This window comes from Schizosaccharomyces osmophilus, chromosome 1 (assembly GCF_027921745.1).
Source record: "Schizosaccharomyces osmophilus chromosome 1, complete sequence".
In the NCBI taxonomy this organism is placed as follows: Eukaryota; Fungi; Ascomycota; class Schizosaccharomycetes; order Schizosaccharomycetales; family Schizosaccharomycetaceae; genus Schizosaccharomyces; species Schizosaccharomyces osmophilus.
The window spans coordinates 1,517,897-1,530,163 of NC_079238.1; the positions used below are offsets into that span (position 1 = coordinate 1,517,897).

At 36.7% G+C, this 12,267-nt stretch overlaps 5 protein-coding genes across 5 annotated transcripts; 2 read left to right on the forward strand and 3 right to left on the reverse strand.

Moving 5' to 3' along the window:
* Positions 1-186: 186 nt before the first annotated feature.
* SOMG_00700 (Schizosaccharomyces specific protein) lies at positions 187-1,557 on the reverse strand (the record flags this gene model as incomplete). Its single annotated transcript, XM_056179494.1, has 1 exon — positions 187-1,557. One exon carries the CDS (start codon positions 1,555-1,557, stop codon positions 187-189), a length of 1,371 nt encoding a protein of 456 aa, XP_056036245.1.
* A 241-nt stretch (positions 1,558-1,798) lies between these two features.
* Positions 1,799-3,281, reverse strand: exo5 (mitochondrial single stranded DNA specific 5'-3' exodeoxyribonuclease Exo5; the record flags this gene model as incomplete). The annotated part of the gene is made up of 4 exons (XM_056179495.1): positions 1,799-2,026; positions 2,139-2,915; positions 2,985-3,049; positions 3,116-3,281. 4 exons carry the CDS (start codon positions 3,279-3,281, stop codon positions 1,799-1,801), a joined length of 1,236 nt encoding a protein of 411 aa, XP_056036246.1.
* Positions 3,282-3,704: 423 nt separating this feature from the next.
* pic1 (chromosome passenger complex subunit) lies at positions 3,705-6,719 on the reverse strand (the record flags this gene model as incomplete). The annotated part of the gene is made up of 2 exons (XM_056179496.1): positions 3,705-6,507; positions 6,562-6,719. The coding sequence occupies 2 exons, from the start codon at positions 6,717-6,719 to the stop codon at positions 3,705-3,707; spliced, it is 2,961 nt and encodes a 986-aa protein (XP_056036243.1).
* Positions 6,720-7,846: 1,127 nt separating this feature from the next.
* On the forward strand, positions 7,847-10,158 carry ppk26 (PAN complex protein phosphotransferase subunit Ppk26; the record flags this gene model as incomplete). The annotated part of the gene is made up of 12 exons (XM_056179497.1): positions 7,847-7,937; positions 7,985-8,082; positions 8,141-8,184; positions 8,246-8,399; positions 8,442-8,534; positions 8,592-8,736; positions 8,775-8,924; positions 8,976-9,086; positions 9,124-9,352; positions 9,396-9,927; positions 9,978-10,055; positions 10,111-10,158. The coding sequence occupies 12 exons, from the start codon at positions 7,847-7,849 to the stop codon at positions 10,156-10,158; spliced, it is 1,773 nt and encodes a 590-aa protein (XP_056036244.1).
* Positions 10,159-10,491: 333 nt separating this feature from the next.
* mmp2 (mitochondrial inner membrane peptidase complex catalytic subunit 2) lies at positions 10,492-11,118 on the forward strand (the record flags this gene model as incomplete). Its single annotated transcript, XM_056179498.1, has 3 exons — positions 10,492-10,733; positions 10,777-10,926; positions 10,974-11,118. The coding sequence occupies 3 exons, from the start codon at positions 10,492-10,494 to the stop codon at positions 11,116-11,118; spliced, it is 537 nt and encodes a 178-aa protein (XP_056036241.1).
* Positions 11,119-12,267: the final 1,149 nt, after the last annotated feature.

Genomic DNA, 12,267 nt, shown 5'->3' on the forward strand with positions numbered 1-12,267 from the left:
AAAGGAGAGAAGTGGGATTTGTAGAAGTTGAACTGATTTCAATTTCAATAAAATGATCCGGCAGTCTACAATGTTATAAATCGAATTTTCGTGTTAATGTGCAAAAAAGTCAAACTAATTAATTAAATGCTAAAATGGTAGGCTACCTAGTAGATACATCAACAGTATTTTACGGTGCAATTCCCGTTACCACCAAAGTGGAATTAAGTAGTCTCCCAAAGCCACACTTGTGTAATTAAGGATGTAGAAATCTCCCAAAATTGTTCCACTTGATCCCTTCAAAATAACATGTCCATCACCTTTGGTATTCAAATAATCAGAAATGTTCAATAATCCAGATCCATAATATGCCAAAGGTCCAACACCGGAAGAGTTACTACTGTTAAAGTCAGTCGTATTGGTGTTCGTGGTATTGGTAATAGTATAGGGAATTGGGGGGATTGAACTGTTGGTGTAGTTCGCGTTGTACGTGGAGTTCGTTAGCAAAGTTGGTGCCAAATCAACGTAACTGTTCACATTCACGTATGTGGTGTTGGAAGCAGCAGCAGAAATAGTGGCATTGCAATTCGTTTCACTTTGTACTACAACAACGTCAGCTGAACTTCCAAATTGTGTCGCAAAGTAGCCAGTGGGACCGAAAAGTGAATAATAACTGCCGTCCAGACAAGAGGAAGAACTGAGTTGACCAGATAAGCCACAAGAAGCAATATCCTGGAACAATGAAAAAGCAGACGTTTGATTGCAAAAAGCAAAGCTCTTTAAAAATGAGATAGAAGAGCTTAAGGCTAAGAAATAAAAGTTGTAACCAAATACATCAATGACTTTGGCATCAATTTCAGGAATCTCGCGTCGGATGTGACTAGTACTTTGTTCAGTTATTTTTTGATAAATGGGGGTTTCGGAAGAATCCAAGACAGAGACATTTGTTAAAGCTGGTTTCGCCGCTCCAACGACTACCAATCGTGAACTTGAGTGGTTAACAAAGCTTTCAGTTAATCCAAAAGAAGAGAGAATCAAAGAATTTACTTCAGTAGAAGCAGAAGAAGAAGTGTTAGTCTGATTCGAGGTTGTGTTCCAAGCCATAGACGAATTGGTTGTCACGTTTGTTGGATAAAAACTTCCAGATATCGTAGCATTGCTATTACTACCTGTTTCACTCCAATAAGCGGAAATACCAGACACGTCACTTGCAACTGTAGATAGACTTTTGCTAGCAATTGCATCTAGTACCAAAAGTCGAGGATGCTCGATGTTGTCTAAAATTGGACTCCATAGAACATTGTCAATAGACCTCAAACTGTGCAAACTATCAGTAATGGCAAATTCGTCTCCACCGCTCTCAACTGCCCAGAATCTTTCACGAGTTGAAATCCAAGAAGTACCATTTAATAAAACAACATCCAATACTACGGGTACAGTAGGGACAGTCTCAGTATTGGTAGAATTGTACAAGGTTACATTCTGGGATTCAGCCAGGCGTTTGTTGAGGTAAGGAATAGAGGGCAATGCAGATGCCAATGTGATAAAGCTCAATATAATATAACCAGCTAACTTCATGACGATAATGAATGAACTTCTAATGTTCAATATGATTATCGCCAGTATTTAAATCAAAAAAATACTTACGTTTCCTTCATTCATAATGCACATAATGATCTCAAATAATGCTTACCAGTATTTGCAATATCCTTCGCGCATATGACCTCAGGATGAGCATAAAATGATAGATTGGCGACACATGAAACGAATGGCATCAAATAAGAAAAGGATTATAGAGATATATCCTCAATCCTATTTCTTAATTATTAGTGTGAAAAGGCAGTGTCTGCTTCTTCTGAAGCCACCAACATTCATCACGAAACTCGCAACTGCGACATTTGAACACTTCGTTAGGAGGTACACCTACGGGATCTCTCATGGTTCGCCAGAATGAATTCGTTCGGTTATAGCAGTCTTCTAAGGCTATAGGTTCATAATCAAATTTTTCTACATATGATAGCTGTTGTGTTCGGGGATTCCAGTAGGCCTTTGTATATGTTAGTTTGATCCATAAAAAATAAAAAGAAAAAAAACTACTAAATAACAATGTAAGGAAAATTTTGTCTTCGCCATTGTCTAAGTCATTCAGCAACACTTACAATACCCAAATTTTTATCGGAAATGTTTAGGCGCAATCGTCGCGCTATTTTTGAAGAAATTTTGTAAAGTCCATGCAATGAATTATTGTTTCTAAATTCATCTTCAGGAATGATTGGTATTGTCCGAATACTCTGTTCCAAAAACTCCGTGCCCAGATCTTTTGAGCCATCTAAATTCAAACTCTTATAAAACGAATTCAACCAAGGTATTTCTAGAGTTTTTTTATCTCGTTCGTTCGGCTTAGCGTACAAAGGTTGAGTAGACTTTAAGTTCAAAGAAGGAAAATAGTGAAGAAAAAGGTGAGCGTAATACATAACCTGTATCTTTGATTGATAGATTTGAGAGTCACTTGGTCTTGTATTAGAGAACCTGGTTTTATTGTCAGTAAAATATATATCTTTCGCAGCTGGAAGCCAAAAGTCACGAATATCTCTAGGTTCCTTTGTTATTGCTCCTTGTTGGCTAAGGCTAATTTCATCAATTATTCCCATAACAAGAGAATCTTTGTAAAACCCCCAAATGGGAAATTCTCGAGTAATTCCGTTCATATATAACTGATGAAGCCCTTCAATTTGCTTCAGAATTTTTAGAGCCCATGGCTCTTCTTTCGAATACTTATTAAGCAAAATACGACCTGTAGGCGGCGTCGTTTCGTACTCAAGATGTTGATGTACAGAGCTCCCTTTGATCATTTGTGGGGAGGTCTTTTTTAATTTTTTGGTCAAATAATAATCCTGTTGCACTTCACACCATAATGGTGACACTAAATCAGTTACCTAATTATATTTTTGTTAGCACCTTTCAACAGATATACTTCATTGTCCAACTAAGCTCATTCTTCATACATTAAGGTAACCCCGACGTTTTCGAAACAAATCGTACAAAGTTATTTTTCTAAACATATCCTCTTCTATATTGGTAAGTAAAGCTAGCATATACAGTTCGTTCTTCTTGTAAAACCCAAACGCAAACATACCTATAGTGTCATGTTCTATGGAGGTAATTCCCCATTTACCTTCTGAGTCAATTCCATCAATTTCTAGGTCAGATATTATATTATGATTAGATGAGCTTTCTTGTTTATCAAGTTCTTCCAAAAACTCATTTAAGTCCTCAACATCAAATACTTCGTAATCCTCCATGCCATATAAGCTTTCTCATGCTTTTTGGTGCTTAAAAATTCAAGTCATAAACACTAAAAGAAATCAAGGAAGAAATAATACACTAGTTGTCAATCCCATCGGCTAGTTGTATTTATTAGGTAGGCAGTTTTGTAGAATGAAAAGACGAACTTGAAAAACCAAGTTGGATGAATAAATGTGCATTTTGAGACTTCGTTCGAACGCTGTATATAAGTTCTTAACATGATTTTTATTGCGTTTCATCAATTTGTCACTAGTATTTAATTATTTTCGTATTTTGAGTAGAATTTGATTTTGCATTAGAAAAATATATATAAATATATATAAATAGAAAAAACTTCGGTTTCCAAGTGAACATTATGAATCAATCAACCTCATTTAACTAATGATGTACAAATTGTGGCTCCAAAACTAATTAAATGATTATAAATATCCCATATTCCGTTTATAGCTGTCGATTTCCGCTTGCGTTAGCCTATCCTGAGATGACCAGTCGGCGGATGAACTCCTTGGTCGAAAACGTAGCTTATTTCGATCTTTGGATTTAAATAATTCGTCCATATGTAAAGGCTTTATGGATCCAAAAATCTTATCAGGATCCCACTTTTGCTGTCGCTTCAATTGCTCTCGAAGTTCAGGTGATTCTGCCCACGATGGTAAGTTAATCTTTTTCTTTCTTTCTTCGTCGTCACTTTCGTCTAAGTAGTCACTATCGATGTCGGGTAATTCATAAGATCCATTAGGAGAATATGATCCATAACCGGCAGGCTGACTAGTTTTGGGAGTTTTAAGCAACGGTGATCTTTGCAGTTTTTGAGACCCAGATAGCTTCCTGTCAGTTGGGGGGTCGATGTTAGAAGAATTCACCGGTTTCCTGTTACCTAGAGGAGTTGTGTTAGTTACCGAGTCCTTTTCTTTTATAGCATTAGGTTTTGTGGGTGGAGGAAAATTATGGCGCAAACTTTTCAAAGTCTGAGGCTTGAAGCTTGTTTTATTTAGCATAGATGGCTGAGATTGCGATCCCTCAGTTTCATCATTCGTATGAGATTCATTAATTGGTTTATGATTGCTGGCTGAAATTGGTACAGATGTGACCGTATCACCTTCAACTTTTTTGGAACCAGAGTAATGTAGGGCCAAAGACTTATCTTCCAGTAATTCACGAGTCGGACGTAGTGTAGGTTTTGACGTAACTCTTGTCAGTCCGGGTTTAGATTTAGAAGACGCTGCTTCTGCTAAAAGCTTACGCCGTCTCGACTCTTCCTGTCTTTTTATCATTGCATTATTCCAATTTGATCCGGTTGCACCTGTCGCGAAGCGTTTAGCGCCCAGTCTTTCTTGTTTATCAGCGTTATGTTGTACTTGTGACTGAATGGGCTCCTCTTTAACATTTGTTTCTAACGACTTTCTTGTTCCACTTTGATCTTCGGATGGCTTGTCAGACTTCAAATTACTTGAAGTTTTCATTTGACGCATTGGTATAAATCGTCGATTATTATCAGAATTAGTGCTTAGAGATGATGAAGTCCTTGGTAAATCTTTATCAGCATTATTATGTTCGATTTGCATTAAAGATGAAGATAAATTAGCTTTAGCTTTTCTTCTTTCAGTTTGCTCCAATTCACGTTGAGAAGCCGTAGCGACACGAATAGCCACTGGTCGTTGATTATTAGTGGACAGATATCCGGCTTCAGTTAATTTACGAATTTCTTTTGCAACATCAAGTGATTTCTCTGACGTTTTAGGATTCGAGCCAGTATTTGATTCATCATGTGCTTCAACTGCATTCTCATGCGTATTTGAGTTAGAGTGGGATGGAATCAAAGTACCCTTCTGTTGAGTTATAGAGTTTTTAGTTGATAGCTTTGTAAATGGAGCTATGGAAGGTATCTTTGGAACTTCAGACTTAACGTGAGACTTACTAGAATTCTTCGGAGAATCTTGCTTCGTTTCTCCAAGTTTAAGCTTTGCTAGTTGCAAATCTTTGGCAGCTGAATTTCTAGCAGCATCAAGAACAGCATTAACAGGCCTTTTCATTCCTGGAGGAGTTGAAGGTTCCTCTGTCCGATTCCCGGCTAATCCTTGAATTTGTTGGCGGAGTTTTTCAGCCCTCTCAAGCATTGGCGTAGATTTTGACTTAGGCTTTACAGGGCTTTTTTCCTCTTTCGTTAAAGGAACGAACTCATCCACTTGTTTGTCAAGTTTCTGTTCATCGCGATACGGAACATCCTGAACTAAAGTACTTGCAGGTCGTTCCGACCTTGAAGGTACACCGATGCTTTTAGAAAATTGCTTGTCATTTATAAACTCTTTAGAAGACGACATCTCAGGAGAGGTTTTCCTTTGCTTAGTCATGTTTTTGTGGGCATTATCCTCTATAGCAGCAACTTCTGAGGAACGCTTATGCGGGTTTTGTTTGGGCAATGATATTTGATTTGTCGTAATACGTTCCTGTTCCTGTTTAATAGAGTCATCTTTGTTCCCAGATGTAATAGAGGATAAAAATCGTTTGAGTCGAGAAGGGCTAGTGAGAGAAGAACTTTGTTTTGGAGGAACCTGAGTGTTTGAATTTGCAAATTCTGCTTCGAAACTCGCCGGGTTCGAGGAGCTTTCTTTTGTTAATCGCCGATTAAGTTGATGCAGAAAAGAATTGGTTGAGTCAGCTCTGTTTTGGAGAGAGGCAGGGCGCCTTAAAATTTCCTCTCGTTTTGGTAAATGAACGAAGGAATAAGCCGGATGTCTATTCTGCAATGGTTTACTTGGACTTGCGGAGGGCTTCGTAGGAGATGGGGAAGGTTCACGAAGTGGAATATCCCATTCAGTAAATTGTTGAGTATTAGAAGAAGGTGAAGGAACTTGGTTAGAATCCTCTCTTTTGGTATCTGTTACCCTTTCGGTATCCTTAGTTTCAGGGTCCAAATCTACTCGCTTCACATCGAGGACGGGTGAGGGCAAATTTGGTAACGTGGAAACCTGGTTGCTTTCTTCATAAGTTTCAGATGGTTTTGGCTCTTCTGTTGTATAAGTAGGCTGCACGTTCTTTTCCTCTGGGTGGTAGCTATCCTTTGCTTTGACCTTACTATCTGCAGCTTCTACTAATTGTTGCTGTATTGACGACAACTGCATTCTAGGCGTAGGAAGCTCACATCGTCGAACTGGGCTTAGCCTTGGAGTAGTATACTTTTCTTTAATTTTGTTGGGAGTTTTAGCCAATGTATAGAGGTCTCTGTATAAACTAATTAATAAAACATACTGGTGCTAAATATAAATCACAACGTACCCTTCTAAGCGTAACTTCGAAACTTCTAACATATGTTCATTTAGCCAATCCATAGTTTCTGAAACCAAGAAAGAAAACTCCTTTGTTTTTTCATTCGTCAGTCTGTGGGAATGCTCAAGTTCCCTGGTGAACCAGGGACCTGACCCAAGAGAACCCATTTCCTAAAAAGTTCACTCTCAAGCTCTAAATGCTTCTTCTAGAAAGGAAAGGTAATGCAAAGTAGGATGAATTATGATAAGTTTATGGGCTCGTACTTTAAGAAAAGCACAATACCATTAGAGAAATGTAGCGAATTAGTGTTCAAATGTACAGTTAATTAGGTTTTCTCTTTATTACCAACTATATATTTTATATATGGGGAAATGTTGGAAGTCAAGTTCAAATGTTGGTGTCCTTAGGAGTAAACAAAAATAGTGAGTGGTTCTAGGAAACCGAAAAAATACTCGCCGTGGAACCTGGTAAGACAAAAATAAAGGAAAAACAACGTTTCTTATAAAAGTCTAAAAAATATATTGGTTCAATATTTAAAGCAAATAGGATATCGACTACTGCGACATGCCATGTAAGCAAGTAAAATCAGATTCGACTAGCGAAATTCGAAATATTTGGTATCTTTTTTTAACGATCTTTAAACAAAACGATCACGTCTTGTATGAAATTTATCACACTAAGAAAGTAGCGCTGGTATACAACTAAAAATATTCAATATAGACTTCTCTATATCGGCCATCCGTTGTTTATTGTCAAAAGGTGATTTTCTATGGCTATAATATCACTTGAATTAAGCCAAGAACACAGTTTTCTTTTTCTTCTGTTTCTTTTATTTACTAGCGAATCATTGCAAAGCACAGTAGTAAACAGTGTTGATATATGTAAACGTGTTTGGGAAATTTGGTAAATCCTCAGGTACTTCAATTGATTGAAAAAAAGTTATCGATTTTAAAGCTTGGGTTGATTATGTGTGTGAAACGTAGATCTGTTCTTGTTTTTGAGAAGGCTCACTTCTCACAGTATTTAAATATAGCTAGTAACACGAAGCATCCCAAATTGGTATTAAATTATATAATACGAAGAAAAGTCTACTTCTAGAAATAAAGAACTAGTTCATTATTGCTCTTCACATTTTCCTGCGACATTTTTATTCCTAGACCGTGTAGAATAATGCTTTGTTATTTACGAAACTGTAACGCACATCTTTAAACGCGTCATCTCCTATTATTCAAGCTTGCAGAAGTTGTCTGGAACACGAAACAATAAAAAAAACAATTCCCTGGTTACGGAAGGAATGGATGAATTTCGTTCTTCATCTGGGTCTCCAAAGGTAGGAGAAAATATACAAACATCTCCCAAATATCCTTTCGCAGCTGAATCAAAAGGTACGCATCCCTTATGAAACGATGAATTATGCTGTTAACGACAATAGATCATCCCTCACGGACAAAGCGTAGTTTGTGCCGAAATATTTTACTTTATGGGAATTGTAAATACTCTGAAAGTGGCTGTATGTTCCGTCACGACAATGTATGTACTTTCTCGTCAAATTTGGTTCTAGGTATTTCATTAACTTACGCGTTTTTAGCCGTTATTGCCCCAAAGCAGTACACCAGAGCAGTCTTTTTCTAGGTAAGGATTGATTATTGTTTGTCACTTTTATTTCGCGATCGGCCTAACACGTAACAATTAGAAAAAAACTGAACGCTGCTTCTGCATCGTTTCAACCTAAGTCATCGCTTTCTTCGAAAGCTGCTAATGCTGCTGTTTTCGTCCCTAAAACTCAAGAACCTCCCATGTTTCTTTCTCGTGACCGAACCCCATTGGCTATTTCTTCTACTAAAAATGTACACCTTAAATTCTTATTTACAGCATTCTAACAATGACAGACTATAAATCCGTATGCAAACCCAGGAATACTTGGGGCAGATGGGATGTATTCAAATGATGCTTATTATTCACAACAGAATCAACTTAAACTAGTAAGTATCTCTAAGGTGTTACGAAACAGATTTTTTTTGGCTAATTATATATTTAAGACACGTTTTCATCTTTACAATCCTCAACCGTCTACCTTACCTACTCTTCGTCCTTACGACAGAAATGTAAATGATTTATTTATAGAAGACAATATCAGAGAAGAACTTGAACGGAATACTGAAGCTTCTCGTCAAACATTGCATGGTAAGTATATCCTGCTGAGAGGTGCTAACTTTAGGAAGCATTGCCCTCTATTGTTTCTAACTACACGTCTCTGTCACCTTTAAACAAAAAGCTATATCGCTATAAAGAAGACTTGGGCTTTAATGTTTGGACATATCAAGCTACTTGTACAACTGATAAAAACACTTACGTCTTAAGAAGATTACAAGGTATGACCGATACTATTATCTTGATGCGTTTTCGACTGACAAATTATAAAGATTGTCCCAATCTTGTGGATTTAAATGCAGTTGAAACTTTGAAGCGCATATTTCATCCAAATATTGTTACCTTTTACAATGGTTTTAATTCCGATACTTTTAATGACCAGTGTAAGATACTACTTATTTTATTAAGCTAACTAGATAGCTTTAATACTTGTGTATGATTATCATCCACGATGCTCTACTTTAAAAGAAATGTACTTTGACGGGACCTCTGCAGTTGATAAATCTCAGACTGAGCGTCCAATGCCAGATGAAAAAGAGCAGTGGAATTACATGTTTCAAATGGCTATCGCTATTTCTCATTTACACAAAAACGGGTTGGCATGTAACCACTTGACACCTTCAAGAATACTCATAAACCGCGATAAGAGGTATGAATTTTTGCGTTTTCTTTTTCAATTACTAAACAAATAGAATCCGGATCAATAGTTGTGCTGATTACGAATTGGCGGTACCGATCAAACCTCCCCTTGAAAGCCGGCAACAACAAGACCTAAAAGATTTCGGGTGTATTATAGCCAACTTGGCTACTGGAAGTTTAGACGATGACATGGCCAAAGCTGCTCGGCATATCAATCATTCCTATTCGCGCGATTTTTACAAAGCAGTCTTATCTTTTATCTCTGACGAACCTGTGAAGAAAAACATCGACAGTTTTTTTAAAGATTATGCGGTTTATTTTCTTTCTGTAATGGATGCTTCCTTTAAAGAAAATGCTGCAATGGAAAAGCGACTTTCACAGACTATACAGCATAAGCGTTTCTTTCAAATACTGTATAAACTTATGTATATCACCGATTGCAATGACAGACCAGCGGTATTACCAGGTTTTCGAGATCGAAAAATTTACTTGTTACATTTATTGCGCGACTATTTATTTCATCAGGTTGATGAAGGGCAATGTCCTCTTATTGATTTATGTCAGGTTTTGACTACTCTGGGAAAGGTAAGATATTAAGTTTGTTTCATTTCATTTGGTTTCTAATTTTTAAATAGTTGGATGCTGGAATCGGCCAGTCAGTAGCTTTAATTTCGAGAGACGAATTAGACTGTGCGTCTGTTACTTACTCAGAGGTAAGTTTTTGAATTATGTAGATATTTTTGGAATGTCACTAATCTTATGATGTAGCTGAAAGCTTGGATAGATGATGTTTTTGAGTTAGAAATTAATCTCTGAAAACGCGTACATAATTGGGTTTGAAATTATGAGATTATGTTGATATAGTGATAGTTCTTTAAAGGTTTTGTATAATAGTCAAATTTGTTAACTTTCGACGTCTAATGTGCGATAGAGGTGTAACAGGAACTTCAGCTACCCTATGCGATGGAAGGTAACCGCTGCACGCCAGCATATATTCCATTCATACTAGAGGCCAAATAAAGCATCATTTTTAATGCAATATACATACATTTTAAGATACGTGTAACATAACAATTGGTTTCAACCTGAGTAAACCATATTAGAAAAGTAGTTGGGAGTTACTTAAACTAGCTACTGCCGGAACAAACAATGGTAAAGTTCCAGTCGAATAAAAACCAGTTTGTTTTTACATTTGCAAAGAATTTTCTTGGAATTTCATTATGGATACCAGCTCTTTTATTCATTGAACAACACATTTTCAGTGTTGGAAGCATTGATGGCAGGTCTATGAAGCCGACGTTAAATCCGGAAACGAATTTTTTAAAGCGTGACAAAGTGCTTGTTTGGAAATGGAACAAGAACTTTGAAAGAGGTGACGTTGTTATATTAAGGTCAGTAGAACAATTGTCTTCTAGGGTTCTAACAATATTTTAGATCACCAGAAGATCCTCAAAGGCTTCTCGTTAAGCGTGTACTTGCAATTGAGGATGATTTAGTAAAAACGCGACCGCCGAAAAGTACAAGATTTGTACCGATTCCAGAAGGGCATGTTTGGGTGGAAGGAGACGAACAGTTTCATTCTATGTAAGTGAGAAATTTAAGAATACTCTACTAATTGTTAAATTTTAAAGTGATAGTAATCAATTTGGCCCAGTTTCGACCGGTTTAATTACTGCAAAAATCATAGCTATTGTTTTCCCATTTTCCCGAATGAGACGCATCACTAACGATGACATGAGAAAAGACGCTTTAGTTATAAATACAAATTTTGATTAGTCGAGCAAAGGCGCTTCTATTTGTTTTTCCTTGACTCAGTCTCTTTTTATGTTTGGTTCGCGGATGATATTTAATTTGTTATAAAACGTTAGGGGATGTACTTCAGACTGTCAGAGATTTTAGAAGAGATGAAATATACTATGTAGTATATTCTATTATATTTTTTCTCTGAAGTATTTGCTCTTCTCGAAAATCGCAAATTGTTTGGTTGCTTGGTATTCTTTGAGCTTCAGCATGCTAGAACAAGTCTTACGCAGGGTTTCATTCCTCTCATTCTTAGAGTTATTTTATGAAAATTTCCTTCGCTCGGCATTATACAAAGTCCATTCAAAAGGTTTATTCGACGTAAACTACCTTCTGACCTAAAGCCCAACAGGGCAATTGAGAAGTGTATATTCGACACTATGAATCTCTGTAAAAGTATGCCTGTTTTACAGATATGTGAGAGTACAAAGGCGCTCACAAGCATCCTAACTATCCCTTCATTCTTTGCATTTTGTAAGCAATGTCAATTACCGTTGAAAGTAAGGTGACAGGTGTTGTCGCCTAGGCATGTTGTATATTGACCGGAATTCTGCCTCAAGCGTGACTTCAAGTGATTTTAAGTACAGTGCAGCAGCAGTAATAGGATTATACGCTTTTTGGTGTAAACAAATTTACTCATCTATACATAGCCAATCCTTTCGAAAATATTTCAAACGAACAGCGTCTTATCATTCACCCATACTAAGATGATGCACTTGAAGCAACATGGCTAACTTTTTGAGCATAAGCTAATTATGGCTCTAAGCATTCCCTACCACTATAAATTGTGAAAGCAACGTCTTTAAAGTGCCGAGTTGTATACCATTAAACAACTTCAACATTGAGCGTGTAAACAAAAATTGACATAGATCTTTCCTTGATAATAAATTACAACGTAAATACTCAATTGTTTTGAATAAGCATCACCCAAGGCTTTTAGTAAACAAATATAAAACGCGTCGCGAGAATGACGTCACACACACCCTCAAATATGCATTGTTTACATTATAGTAAACAAAAAGATGACTCTAAAAACCAGGTTTTTCTCTGAATAAAAAAGATGAATTAATAAATGATTGATATCAAAGACAGAATCTTTATATATCTATCCGAACATAATTGAAC